We start from the raw sequence: 15076 nt of genomic DNA on the forward strand, positions 1-15076 counted from the left end.
GCAGTTAGTGAATAGTCAGGAGAACTGGGGGAGGGGTCAAGAACCATAGGTAGCTTTGTGGTTGGAAACAAGGTTGGGATAATTGGGGTAAAGATCATGGGTAGTTACCAAAACAGCGGGGTCGGGACTGATTGTGTGTTTGTTTTGACATACTGAAGCCTACTAGGTGAAGCCTGCCAGGTAAAGTGTACCATCTGAAATATTTAGGGAAGTTGTTTTTCCATGGGGAGGTTGGCCAATGTATGTCATTTCTGCATTGATTTCATTGTCAACACCCTTGGTGGTTCTGCTGATTTTTTTTTTTTGCAGGAAATCAATGACTTGAAATGTGACAAATAAGGTTATTGTGTACCAGTGTGAGATTCAGGGTTAGTTCTGTTTGGCAGATTTAATTTTGCCAACTTTTTGCGTAATTGTGTATTTCAGCCTCTGTTTCAAGAGCAACCTTTCTATACCAGAATAAAACTTCTCAACTTGTCACACAAACAACATTGTGTCCTTACAGAAACAATGAACTGCAGATGCTAGTTTACACAAAATGACACAAAGTGCTGGAGAAACTAACTCAGTGGGTCAGGCAGCATCTCTGGAATACATGGATACATGATGTTTCGGGTTGAGAGACACTTCAGACTGATTGAGGGGGTGGGGGAGAAAGCTGGGAGGGGAGAGGCGGGACAAAGTGTGGCAGATAATAGGTGAACATGTACAAGAGGGGGTTGATAGGCAGATGGTTGGAACAAGGGCCAGAGATAAAAGCAGAAAGTGAGAGTAGAGAATTGTGAAGCCAGAGGAGGGAATGTAGGAGGAGGGGGGAGGGGAGAAATAGGTGTGTGCCCAGGTGTGGCATAGGGGAGGGTATTGGGGTGAGGGTAAGAAAGGAGTGGTGTAGAGAGAAAGGGGGGTGTAGGGAGAAGGGGGGGAGGGTTAGCTGGAAGAGAGGAGAGGCAAGACAAAGTGTGGCAGGTGGACACAGGCAAGGTGGGGTTTTAATAGGCAGATGGTTGGAACAAAGTACAGAGATAAAAGCAGAAGTTGTGATATAGGATTGGAGAGTTTTCTTGTGCTGCGGTCTCATGAATCAAAACCACTGCTGAGAGCCTATACCAATGGGCCAAAATATCTTCCAGTTCCAGAGGTGCATGGTGAATGTTAACTGTTCTATGATCATGCCTGTCAAAACTTTTCAGTAAATGTGCAAAAGCGTTTCAAAAATACAATTTGAAATTTGTAATATTACAGGTAAGATCTCTGCTGCAAATGCAAACAAAGCACATCTATTGGCGAAGGATAATCCAGAGAGCATGCCAGTGATTGATGAGTCTAAAATGACAGCAGAACAACAGCTTGGACTGAAACAAGCAGAGGAAAGATTAGAGAGAGATTATATCTTTCGCATGGAAAAAGTAGGACAAGTTTGATTTTGCTCTGACATTACAATCAATCTACAATGGTGTTAAAGTTTAATTTAAATCTAGTAATAAATACGTTAAATTTTGGACATATGCATTTTTGGGGGGGACAGTTTTATAATTGAATATTAGATCTCATTTGTAACGGTGAGATATTTAGTTTAATATTTTTAATATGTATTAACAGTCTGTTATTGCTAATCAACTGTAAAACATTTATGGAAAAAGTCAGGGAGGGTAAAAAATTCAATGATTTGTACTTTTTCTGATTGCGATTGATTATGCAGGATATTTGTTGAGAACGTTAATGAATTGAAGATAAGGTGAGGTGCCCTCAGCAAATTGGCTATTGATTAGCAATGTCAAATTATTTGGTTAGCTATTTTTTTTTTTTTTAAAAGAGAGAAAATGAACCATATTAACTTTTTCCAATTAAGAATAGGATCATTTTTCCAGAAAAGTATAGTATGGGTAGGATTGTTATATGTAAATTGTACGTATGAAATCAATCACAATCACTTATTGCAGTATGGCCATTTAGTTTTATTATTGACCATGGTAGCATCTTCACTCTTCCTGACAAAAGTCCTGTCACCAAATAAAGACTTTATCTTTTGGAAATATTGTTAGTTGTTACTGAGCTATTTTTGTTTGTATTTTATTTCATAGCGTTCATCAGAATATCCTTCCTGTCAGTACCTATGCAAACTCTGCCTAGTTCACATTGAAAATATCCAGGGAGCTCATAAGCATATAAAGGAAAAACGGCATAAGAAAAATATTACTGTGAGTGCTTTGTATGTTGAACATTTGTAACTTACTTTGAAATGCTTATTTGTTTGTAAATTGTAAAAGTTAATCTTTTACGTTGTCTGTCTACATGGTATTCTGTCATGTCAATCTATTTAAGGAATAATTTCCTTTCTGACCTCTGGCTACAGGAAAAACAAGAAGAGAATGAACTTCGTAACATAAGACCACCAACACATGATCATTTGGCTGCTTTGACCTCTGCTGTGTTACAGGCTGCACAGCAAGAAGGAATTTCAGATGAGGATTATCAAATCCGTAAAAATATTGTGAATGAAATGGAGAAAATTATTCAGCACCATTTGCCAGGTGTGATTTACTTTGATTCACTAACCAGATTCAACTTTGTCATTGTGCAGTGTACAGTACAGAGACAACAAAATGCAGTTAGCATCTACCTAGAAGAGCGACATAACTATGAGCAATAAATAAATCTATTTACGTGCATACAGTCATAGGATTTTATTTTCCTGGTGGGAGGAGTGTCGGGGGGGGGGGAGTGATAGGCAATCACTGAGGTACAGTGTTTAAGAGGGAACTGCAGATGCTGGAGAATCGAAGGTTACACAGAAAAGCTGGAGAAACTCAGCGGGTGCAGCAGCATCTATGGAGCGAAGGAAATAGGCAACGTTTCGGGCCGAAACCCTTCTTCAGAGGTACACTACTCAACACTGAGGTACAGTGTTGAGTAGTGTAACAGCCGCAGAGAAGAAGCTGTTCCTGGACCTGCTGGACCGGCGACGGAGAGACCTGTAAGGCCTCCCGGATGGTAGGAGGATAAACAGTCTGTGGTTGGGGTGAGAGCAGTCCTTGGCGATGCTGAGCGCCCTTCGCAGACAACGCTAGCTTTGGACAGACTCAATGGAGGGGAGTGAGGAACCGGTGATGCGTTGGGCAATTTTCACCACCCTCTGCAGCGCTTTCCGGTCGGAGACAGAGCAGTTGCCATACCATACTGTGATACAGTTGGTAAGGATGCTCTCGATGGTGCAGTGGTAGAAGTTCACCAGAATCTGAGGAGACAGATGGACCTTCTTTAGTCTCCTCAGGAATCACAAATCGAAGAAAGGAAATGTGTCCATTGTCCACACATGCACTTCGTTAAATTTGAATGTACAAAACTGAATTGTACTGCATGAATAGTGCCCTCCATAATGTTTGGGACAAAGACCCATCATTTATTTATTTGCCTCTACTCCACAATTTGAAATTTGTAATAGAAAATAATCACATGTGGTTAAAGTGCACATTGTCTGATTTTAATAAAGACCATTTTAATATATTTTGGTTTCACCATGTAGAAATTACAGCAGTGTTTATACATAGTCCTCCCATTTCAGGGCACCATAATGTTTGGGACAAATGGCTGCACAGATGTTTGTAATTGCTCAGGTGTGTTTAATTGCCTTCTTCATGCAGGTATAAGAGAGCTCCCAGCACCTAGTCTTTCCTCCAGTCTTTCCATCACATTTGGAAACTTTTATCATGTTTATCAACATGGGGACCAAAACTGTGCCAATGAAAGTCAAAGAAGCCATTATGAGACTGAACTAACAATAAAGCTGTAAGAGACATCAGCCAAACCTTAGGCTTACCAAAATCAACTGTTTGGAACATCATGATGGAAAAAAGAGAGCATTGGTGAGTTTAGGGAAAGGGACTGGATGATCTCCACAGCTGATGACAGAAGAATTCTCTCTATAATAAAGAAAAATCCCCAACCACCTGTCCGACAGATGAGAAACACTCTTCAGGAGTCAGGTGTGGATTTGTCAATGAGCACTGTCCGCAGATCACTTCATGAACAGAAATACAGAGGCTAAACTGCAAGATGCAAACCACTGGTTAGACTTCTTCTTCTTCTTCTTCTTCTTCTGCTTCTTCTTCTTCTTCTTCTTGTGAATGAAACATAAACCAAAGGAATAGTTAGATCTCAAGCCGGGTGTTGAGCAGTCAGGTTGTTGTCTTGGTGTCAATGTCTGCCAGGCCCTCAGCTCCATTTGGTGGGTGGTAGTGCGGGCACCCAGAGATGACATGGTTGGCTGTTGTTCTGCTCCGCATTCACAGGTTGGGATCTGGCAGAGTCCCCATCTCCGCACATGCCGGCATTGAAACGCCCAACTCCAGTACAAAGTACTGGTTAGCCGCAAATATAGGATGGCCAAGGTTCCAGTTTGCCAAGAAGTACTGAAAAGTTGAGACGAAGATTAACTTGTATCTGAGTGATGGCAAGAGCAAAGTATGGAGGAGAAAAGGAACTGCCCAAGATCCAAAGCACAAGATACAACCTCATCTGTGAAACACAGTGGTGGGGGTTTTATGGCTTGGGCATTTATGGCTGCTGAAGGTACTGGCTCACTTATCTTCATTGATGATACAACTGCTGATGGTAGGAGCATAATGAATTCTGAAGTGTATAGACACATCCTATCTGCTCGTTCAAACAAATGCCTCAAAACTCATTAGCTGGCAGTTTATTCTACAGCAAGACAATGATCCCAAATATACTGCTAAAGCACCAATTGAGCATGCCTTTTGTATGCTGAAGAGAAAACTGAAGGGGACCAATCCCCAAAACAAGCATACGCTGAAGATGACATCAATACCGGCCTGGCAGAGCATCACCAGAGAAGACACCCAGCAACTGGTGATGTCCATGAATTGCAGACATCAAGCAGTCATTGCATACAAAGGATATGGAACAAAATATGACTGCTTTCATTTACATGAAATTGCTGTGTCCCAAACATTATGGGGCCCTAAAATGGGTGGATTATGTATAAACATAGAAATTAGGTGCAGGAGTAGGCCATTCGGCCCTTCGAGCCTGCACCGCCATTCAATATGATCATGGCTGATCATCCAACTCAGTATCCCGTACCTGCCTTCTCTCCATACCCTCTGAACCCCTTAGCCACAAGGGCCACATCTAACTCCCTCTTAAATATAGCCAATGAACTGTGTGGCCTCAACTACCCTCTGTGGCAGAGAGTTCCAGAGATTCACCACTCTCTGTGTGAAAAAAGTTCTCCTCATCTCGGTTTTAAAGGATTTCCCCCTTATCCTTAAGTTGTGACCCCTTGTCCTGGACTTCCCCAACATCGGGAACAATCTTCCTGCATCTGGCCTGTCCAACCCCTTAAGAATTTTGTAAGTTTCTATAAGATCCCCTCTCAATCTCCTAAATTCTAGAGAGTATAAACCAAATCTATCCAGTCTTTCTTCATAAATCAGTCCTGACATCCCAGGAATCAGTCTGGTGAACCATCTCTGCACTCCCTCTATGGCAATAATGTCCTTCCTCAGATTTGGAGACCAAAACTGTACGCAATACTCCAGATGTGGTCTCACCAAGACCCTGTACAACTGCAGTAGAGCCTCCCTGCTCCTATACTCAAATCCTTTTGCTATGAAAGCCAACATACCATTCGCTTTCTTTACTGCCTGCTGCACCTGCATGCCTACCTTCAATGACTGGTGTACCATGACACCCAGGTCTCGCTGCATCTCCCCCTTTCCCAATCGGCCACCATTTAGATAATAGTCTGCTTTCCCGTTTTTGCCACCAAAATGGATAACCTCACATTTATCCACATTATACTGCATCTGCCAAACATTTGCCCACTCACCCAGCCTATCCAAGTCACCTTGCAGTCTCCTAGCATCCTCCTCACAGCTAACACTGCCCCCCAGCTTAGTGTCATCCGCAAACTTGGAGATATTGCCTTCAATTCCCTCATCCAGATCATTAATATATATTGTAAATAGCTGGGGTCCCAGCACTGAGCCTTGCGGTACCCCACTAGTCTCTGCCTGCCATTGTGAAAAGGACCCGTTTATTCCTACTCTTTGCTTCCTGTTTGCCAGCCAGTTCTCTATCCACATCAATACTGAACCCCCAATGCCGTGTGCTTTAAGTTTGTATACTAATCTCTTATGTGGGACCTTGTCGAAAGCCTTCTGGAAGTCCAGATACACCACATCCACTGGTTCTCCCCTATCCACGCTACTAGTTACATCCTCGAAAATTCTATAAGATTCGTCAGACATGATTTACCTTTCGTAAATCCATGCTGACTTTGTCCAATGATTTCACCACTTTCCAAATGTACTGCTATCCCATCTTTAATAACTGACTCCAGAATTTTCCCCACCACCGATGTTAGACTAACTGGTCTGTAATTCCCCGTTTTCTCTCTCCCTCCCTTTTTAAAAAGTGGGGTTACATTAGCTACCCTCCAGTCCTCACGAACTACTCCAGAATCTAAAGAGTTTTGAAAAATTATCACTAATGCATCCACTATTTCTGGGGCTACTTCCTTAAGTACTCTGGGATGCAGCCTATCTGGCCCTGGGGATTTATCGGCCTTTAATCCATTCAATTTACCCAACACCACTTCCCGACTAACCTGGATTTCACTCAATTCCTCCAACTCCTTTGACCCGCGGTCTGCTATTTCCGGCAGATTATTTATTTCTTCCTTTGTGAAGACGGAACCAAAGTAGTTATTCAATTGGTCCGCCATATCCTTGTTCCCCATGATCAACTCACCTGTTTCTGACTGCAAGGGACCTACATTTGTTTTAACTAATCTCTTTCTTTTCACAAACACTGCTGTAATTTCTGTAAAACCAAAATGTATAAAAATGGTCATTATTAAAATCTGACAATGTGCACTTTAACCACATGTGATTTTTTTTTTTTATTACAAATCTTAAATTGTGGAGTACAGAGGCAAATAAATAAATGATTAGTCTTTGCCCCAAACATCATGGAGGACACGGTGAATTATAGGGTTTGTACACTAATTGGCAATAAGTAAGCCAAAAAATCTTTTATCTTTTTAGAAAGGAAAATCTAGAGAAATTGCAAAGTACTGTTTACTACAAAGGACCCAAAGGATCAGTCACTGGAGGATTGGGTTTCTTGTAAACAAAGTGAATAGAAGTTATTATTGGTTATTATTTAACTTTTGCGTGCCTTCCATTTACGCTGTTTGCTGTTTGTTTTGTCTTTTGTTTTACAGTTTGCTCACTAAGGTTGTATGGTTCATGTCTTACAAGATTTGCTTTCAAAACCAGTGACATCAATATTGATGTAAAATTCCCCTGTCATGTAAGTGATGCTAAATGTATGCAAAATATTTTTCAATTATTCAAAATGAGCATTTAATTAATATATTCTTCATGCACAATGTTAATTTTAAGCAATCTTGGTGACTACAGAATTGTACTTCCTTGGTTTTAGTCCTACGCTCATTTAAAATGAAAATAAAATTCTAGAAGGTTCCTTTTTTTTTCATCTGCCACAAATCATAAATGTTACAAAACAGCAGATTCTTTAGTGACAACATTTCCATTCTAAAGAGTTTTTATATATACGTCAGCGATATTTTAAATATATCTGTACTTGCCAGAAAAAAAAGTTATGTTCTCTAAAGTTCTTTTATACTGTTCATAGTATATGTCACTTGAATATCTCAATTTTTTTAATGAGGGAAATGAGGCATTTTGTAATCTTGCTTATCAAACAGACATGGAAGTAAAGAGCAAGTGTGAAATTAATCTAGTCACGGATTTTTGTGTAAGAATCTGAAAACTTCTAAGAAATCTGGATTTTTGATTCAGATCTAATACTTATTCATCTTAGGAAATCAATTGTAATATTTATTTCATGATCCACAGTCTAATCATCATTTGGAAATAATTTGTAATCTGGTAATATAAGATCTTGAACTGTGCTGTGATTTATAATAATGGCTGTAAATTAAACGTTTTAATATTTTGCAATGTAGAGTGGTTTATAAAAATGCTGCATGATTCATTCTGTTCATTGTGAAAATTAAGTTTCGTTTGTGATTGTTTCTTTTTCAGTTAAATCAGCCAGATGTTTTGATACAAGTCCTGGATATAATTAAAAACAGTTGTAAGTTCTCTGACTTCCTTTGATTTAAAAACTTTTGATTTTAAAATTTAGTAAGCACAATCAACAGCAAATCCCTTTATGTTAGGATCGGGAATCTCCTATCCATGTATCAACTCCATGTGGTCTCTAACCCACAGCACTTCCACAGCACTGTGCAATTTAATTTTTAACTATCAAACAAATTCCCATTGTCAGTAGCGTTACGTGTGAAACCATAAATTTTCTTAAAAAACAAAAGTGTGTTAGGATTCGAGAATCTCCTATCCGTGTATCAACTCCATGTGGCCTATAAGCCACAGCAGTGTTTAACTCTCAAGTGTCTCCTGGAAGTTTAGGAGCAATTAGGAAATTAAAAGAAAAATACACTTAACATAAGTTTTTAACAACTCAAATAATTAACTAAAACATTTTTATTTAAAAAAAAAAAAAAATTATTATTTATTTCGAACATAAATACTTATAAATGGTTTTGCACACTTCTCAGCAATTATTTTAAAAATATCTTAATTGACATTGGAGAAGAGGAGAATGAGTAAATTGCTGTTTTGAGATTGTTGGAAGATCGTTATTTTAGAAGAAAAACAATGGCTTCTTTTGAAACAGAACCATTGTCATGGTTTGTGCTTCAAATAAAGTAAATTGAAACAAATCCGTAGAAATAACATTTTGACGCTCATTTTGTCCATATGGAATCTGTGGGAGCCAGACACCTGAAACAGATACTCCTCTCTGTAATGGGAAAAGACAGAGGAAAAGATGCATGGATATGTTTAAAGCTCCTTGATGAAATGCGACTTTCTCATGACCCCTTGACATTTCTGGCACTTGACCAGTCAAAGTTGAGAGGGAGTGCACAAGTTCACAAGTTATAGGAGTAGTATTAGGCCATTCGGCCCATCGAGTGTACTCCAATATTCAATCATGGCTGATCTCTGCTTCCTAATCCCATCTTCCTGCTTTCTCCCCATAATCCATGACACCGTTCTAATCAAGAATTTGGCGATCTCTGCCTTAAAAGCATCCACTGACTTAGTCAGCACTGCTCTCTGTGGCAACGAGTTGCACAGATTAACTACCCTCTGACTAAAGAAGTTCCTCCTCACCTCCTTTTGATAAGATCGCCAATAAATTCTGAGGCTATGACCTCTGGTCCTGCAGTCTCCCACCAGCAGAAACATCCTTTCCACATCCACTCTATGCCTTTCATTATTCTGTAAGTTTCAATGAGGTCCCCCTTTAACCGTCTAAACTCCAGTCAGTAGACGGCCAGTGTTGTCAAGTGCTCATCATATGCTAACCCACTCATTACTGGAATCATTCTTGTAAACCTCCTCTGGACCCGCTCCAGAGCCAGCACATCCTTCCTCAGATACGGTGCCCAAATTTGCTCACAGTACACCAAATGTTGCCTGACCAGTGCCTTCTAGAGCCTCCGCATTACATCTCTGCTTTTGTATTCCAGTCCTCTTGATATAAGAGCATTTTGGATGGTATGGAGGATCTGAAGAGGAGTACAGAGAGACCCTGTACAAGTGGCAGATGGGGTGGACCATCTCACAATTACCAGCACGCCTGCCTAGTCTGTCACCATCTACCCTTTCTAGGTCCTTTTCAAGTCCCTGAGTCCATATTGTGGAAAATGTCCACATTGGTCTCATTAGAAAGCTCAAAACCCATGAAAATAAAGAGCCATTCTCATTCCCAAGGAACTACCAAAGAGAGAGAATTTAGGAAATGTCAATTGTAACTCTATTTTGCTTGAAAAAATTGATGATTGGACAGATGTTGATCAAACTTCTTCGAGACCAATACATAAAAATAAATAGACATATTTAGAAGTAACTCCAAAATCAATATATGTATTCAAGAGAGAGTTAGATATAGCTCTTGAAGCTAACGGAATCAAGGGATATGGGGAGAAAGCAGGTACGGGGTACTGATTTTGGATGATCAACCATGATCATGTTGAATGGCGGTGCTGGCTCAAATGGCCTACTCCTGCACTTATTTTCTATGTTTAATACAAATACTAGGATGGTAGATGGCAGAGTGGGTGCAAAATTATTTTTATGACTTGTCATTATTTTTTTTAATTGAATTATGTTGTATTAAGATTTTATCAATTTAAAGTTGGCTTTAAACATTTGGTACAATATCTACTTTAAATATTACACATATCAGCAATGACAATGAAAGAATATAAACTTATTTAAGTTATTAAGTAATTTAATTCAGACCGATTTTTCTTTCTGTTGTCCTTAACCTGCATTGTAACTTTACCTTCTAGCTTTATATTCAGATGTCGAGTCTGATTTCCATGCCAAAGTCCCAATTATATGCTGCAGGGATATACAAAGGTTTGTGTTAACCACTGTTATAGTCAGGCATTAATTATTCAGATTCTTAATGTCTGCAAAAGTTTCTTGCTTGTGATCTTGAATATGGGTGATTCTTCAGTAAATGTCTACTTTGGTGTCCCACTAGTTTGATGCTGTATATAAGAAAAATCTGTAATTCTATTCCATTTCTTCTTTTTCTATATTGTTAATAAAGGTAATCCTCATAAATAAAGACTAAACCCTAAATGAATAAAGTGGTTTTTGTTTTTAATTGCCCGGTTCGATGCCCCCCCCCCCCCCCCCCCCCCGAAAACCATATGTCCCGATCAAATCACACATATGGAGAACAAATCGTGCCATGTGCCATTTGGGAAACAATATGGCCAGGCATGGCCTTCCGGCGAGGCCATCCTGGGCTAAAGGCTTGGGCCACCATACCTGTCACGGCCACATCCGCAACTTAACCCCCGATCTCCATCCAGCCCCAGCCCTTGTTTCACCCCCCCACCGGGGAACAAGGTCTGAAGAGGGCCGGGCGTGGAGAGGGACATCGGGTCACGGGAAGATGCGACGGCTTTGTGTCCGGCTAGAGCTGCTGGAGCAGGAGCTGGAGATCGGGTGTAAATAACCCCAGCCCCAGCCCTAGCCCCAACCCCAGCCCCAACCCTAGCCCTACGAACAGTTTGCTTCTGCCTATTCATCTGAAGTTAATATTGTTTCAGACGAAGTTGGTGAAAAGTTATGTGAAGGTTACCATTCTTGCTGAAAATCACAACTTTTTTTCGGCGGTAAACCGTTACGAAGGTTAACAATCAATGCGTTAGACTGAAAAAGTATTTTTGGTGGTTTATTTGAGGAAGATATTCTATAATTTGAAAGACTGACAAAAATTTGATTTTATATTCTTAAATCAGTTATATTTTGCAGTGTTGTTCATCATAAAAATATGATGGATATGTCTGAATGCAATGGGCAACCTGGAAAAAGAAGAGGAAAAAATAAATTACATTCTCGAAAAGAATGCCCCAAACATATTTTTCCCATAGTAGAGATGTTCATCTATGTGAAACAACATTCAAAGTTGCAAAAATTTAAGTTTTATTTTCGGGTTTCCAAAAACTTAGTAGACACTTACTGAAGAATCACCCATATATAGAAGATGCAACATGATAAATTATGCAATACAGTTTGTTTGACTCCAGGGGGATGGTGTAAAAAGAGCACAGGATGTCATCGGAATCCACTGTCATTCCAATATCCGTTTCACTATCTATTCCAATAAAGGGTTTTCAGCCAAACAATCACCTTTCTTTTTCCTTCTGCCCCCTGTTGAGATGCATTGTTCATTTCCAACATTTTCTCTTGATTTCATTGCAGATTTTCAAAATTTTTTTAAATTTGCAGGATATCCCCCACTTCACATAATTTCACATATTGTCTTCATGCAATGAATATCTCATTTGCAGCAGCACATCCTTATGTTGCTTTGTTTCAAATTATAATAAATGTTATAGACTACCTCTCGTCTGTCTCTGAAAGTCAGTGGTCATTGTTTCTATGTATAGAAATATCATGAAATGGTCTGAAAGCGGTTGAGAAGAGAATATTGCTTCCTGTACAGTAAACCCTTGTTATAACGTACTGGAAGGGCTGGGGGGGAGGGGAGGGAGGGGAGGGAATGAGGTCCATTATTCCCTATTGTCCTTTATAACCGAGTAAAGTGTTATCATTGGATGTAGTTGTAACAAAGAACTGCAGATGATCGTTAATACACAAAAGGACATAAATACACAGAGATTAACTCAGCAGGTCAGGCAGCATCGCTGGAGAACATGGATAGGTGACGTCAGGATCCATTTTCAGACTGATTCAATCTGCTGAATTACTCCAGCACTTAGAGTTATTTCATCTTAAAACTATGCACAGGGTCGCTGGTCTGCACCAGCGAACCATTCTTCACGGGTTCACGCGGCTGTTGCTGCATCACACGTTGTAGTCCTTGGGGACAGTGCTTTCTTCAGGCCACTGCCAGCGACAAGATGCCCTCAGTCTTCATGGGCGCCCTCCCCTTTCACCAGTGGCCATTTCCAAAGTGGGGTATGTCAGCGACTCCAGGGAAAAGAAAGAGCAAGAGGTGGTGGTGGGGGAAGTAGAGGCTGAGTGGACAGAGTGACGGGAGAGGTAGGAGGCGACAGCGCTCGAGCAGACAAATCGAAGGAAGAAGTGGTGGAAGGATGGTTATTTTTAGTTTGATTTAATGATTTTTATGGGTTGAATGTTTTTTAAGTTTTAAAAATGCATTCTAAATTTTTTTTTTTAAAAAGATACTGTGCTGCCGTAACTCAGCGGGTCAGAAGGCATCTCTTGAGAAAATGGAAAGGCAACATTCAGGGTTGGGACCCTTCTTCAGTCCCGACCTGAAATGTCACCTATCCATGTTCTCCAGAGATGCTGCCTGACCCGCTGAGTTATAGCAGCACTTTGTGTCTTTTTTTGTAAACCATCATCAGCAGCTCCTCGTGTCCATATTATACATCTAACTTTTTTACAATATCTTTTGTTTTTAATGGAAACTTCCAACTATTATTAGTGAATGTAAAAGATGTATAAAAATATAATCATGTGATGACTTTGACATCCAGGGCCCTGGGAACATAGTTTCACTAGCTGTCATTTAAAATATATATCTTGTGACTTTGAATGCATATGAATATCACAAACATTAAAAACAACTCTGGTCAGCAAGACTAAAATTGGGACCTCTCATCTCACCTTTGCTACCATCCAATATCCATCTTTGTAGAAGGACAGGAACGCTCCAGTTTCCTGGACACTTATCTTTGAATCAATACTATGAAAGGAGTTTAACTAATTGTGAATCAAAATACTGTTGATAAGTATTGCAGCAGCCAAAATTTACAGAGTATTCCAACATCCCAACGTTGACTTTTTCCATTGGTACCACTTTGGGATGACCTGCAGTCCCGAAATGTCTGAGATTAATCTAAGTCTTATCAGTTGAAGTTATCAGATGTCTTTTTGTATGCTTAGTCCAAAGTTCCTAACAGCGATCTATTATAAATCATGAAAATATGTTTTTCCTCTCTGACCTACATTGAATGCTTCTTCACAGGAATGTCATTCAGATAATGGATTATAATAGTCCATACCATAGCCACCTCCATATTATTACTATGACCAATTTACTAACAAGCCATTTTACTTTTCCAAATTCTCCTCTGTTCAAAATATCACCTGAAAAAATGTACAATTGCATAAAAAATGTTTAAAAATATACAGTGCCTGGAGTAAGTGTTTACAGCCTGTGTTCTCTTCAATTGCAGTGGACTAATTTGTAAAGTTAGTGCAGGAAATGATGTGGCATGTCTTACTACAAATCTGTTGGCAGCACTGGTAAAGTTGGAACCTCGATTGATCCCACTGATTTTGGCATTTCGGTGTTGGGCAAGAGTGAGTATTTTCATTTTGCATTAACTGTTTTGATCTAAATCACAATGAACATGAACAACTTAATATTAATAATTATTTTAACAGTTATGCATTATATTCAAAAATGTTGCTAACTGAATCATACCGAAGGATTTCACGATTGAAAGTATTTACTATTAAAAGTTAAGAGTTACAGGGGTGTTTACGTCAGCAAACAGTTGAAGCTAAATTCTTCATTCTAGAATTAGTTGCTTAAAATGAAGGAAGACAAAAGTTGTAACGAACACTATCTGAATTCCAATCACATTGATGCTATGGTCATGAACAGCGCTATTTCCTCAGGTGAATAAGGACATTTGGCATGTCTTCATCGGATGGCTCATAATCTTTATTGATGCAACTGGATTTATGTCAGATTTATGTCAGGTTTAGCAGCTGCTCTGCCCGAGTCTGCAAGAAATTGCAGGGTAATTGTTGTAGTCCAATCCATATAACCATATAACCATATAACAATTACAGCACGGAAACAGGCCATCTCAGCCCTACAAGTCCGTGCCGAACAACCCACAATCCATCCCAACCTTGGAACCCTGGAATCCATCCCACAAACCAACCCTGGAATCCATCCCACAAACCAACCCCCCCCCCCCCCCCCTTCCCTCCCCCGGAACTCCATCTACTCTTTACGCTGCCTCTGTTAAGCAGCCAACATATCAAGCTTCCCAGTCATTCTCTCTTCTCCCCTTCCCCATCAGGCAAAAGATACAACATAGATGTTCCCATTGTTTTCTGATTCATTGTGCAAGGTAAATCTCTACCACATCTCTCAATTCCTTCACTGATTCTGTGCTTTCAACTGACTGCCTTAGGATGAGACATGGTGTTCTTTGGCTAAACATTGGAAAGATTAAATATTGTACCTAACATAAAATCTGCAGCTTTGTCATTGGTTCTCTTGACCTCTCCAACTAAACTTCATGTTCCACTCTAAATAGCCTTCTGCTCATTAAATTCAATTGTGCTTATCCAATTCTGGATGAGATCCATTCACTCATTCATTCATTACCCTGTGCTTCCCAGACCAATCAAACTTTTTGTCATTGCTTAAATCCCACTGTGTTCTAATTTTGACTCATTTC

General features: G+C 39.8%; 1 protein-coding gene across 5 annotated transcripts in view; it reads left to right on the plus strand.

Annotated features, from left to right (window-relative positions):
• LOC129700924 (terminal uridylyltransferase 4-like) overlaps positions 1-15076 on the plus strand; it is a 72438-nt gene that overhangs the window by 17474 nt on the left and 39888 nt on the right. For all 5 annotated transcript variants that reach the window (XM_055641741.1, XM_055641744.1, XM_055641745.1 and 2 more), the window contains exons 4-10: positions 1243-1406; positions 2082-2198; positions 2354-2531; positions 7250-7338; positions 8097-8148; positions 10436-10505; positions 13832-13958. In XM_055641741.1, coding sequence (XP_055497716.1) covers positions 1243-1406; positions 2082-2198; positions 2354-2531; positions 7250-7338; positions 8097-8148; positions 10436-10505; positions 13832-13958 — 797 coding nt within the window. The remainder of the gene's footprint in view (positions 1-1242; positions 1407-2081; positions 2199-2353; positions 2532-7249; positions 7339-8096; positions 8149-10435; positions 10506-13831; positions 13959-15076) is intronic.

The sequence above is a fragment of the Leucoraja erinacea genome, chromosome 10 (genome assembly GCF_028641065.1).
Source record: "Leucoraja erinacea ecotype New England chromosome 10, Leri_hhj_1, whole genome shotgun sequence".
NCBI lineage: Eukaryota > Metazoa > Chordata > Chondrichthyes > Rajiformes > Rajidae > Leucoraja > Leucoraja erinaceus.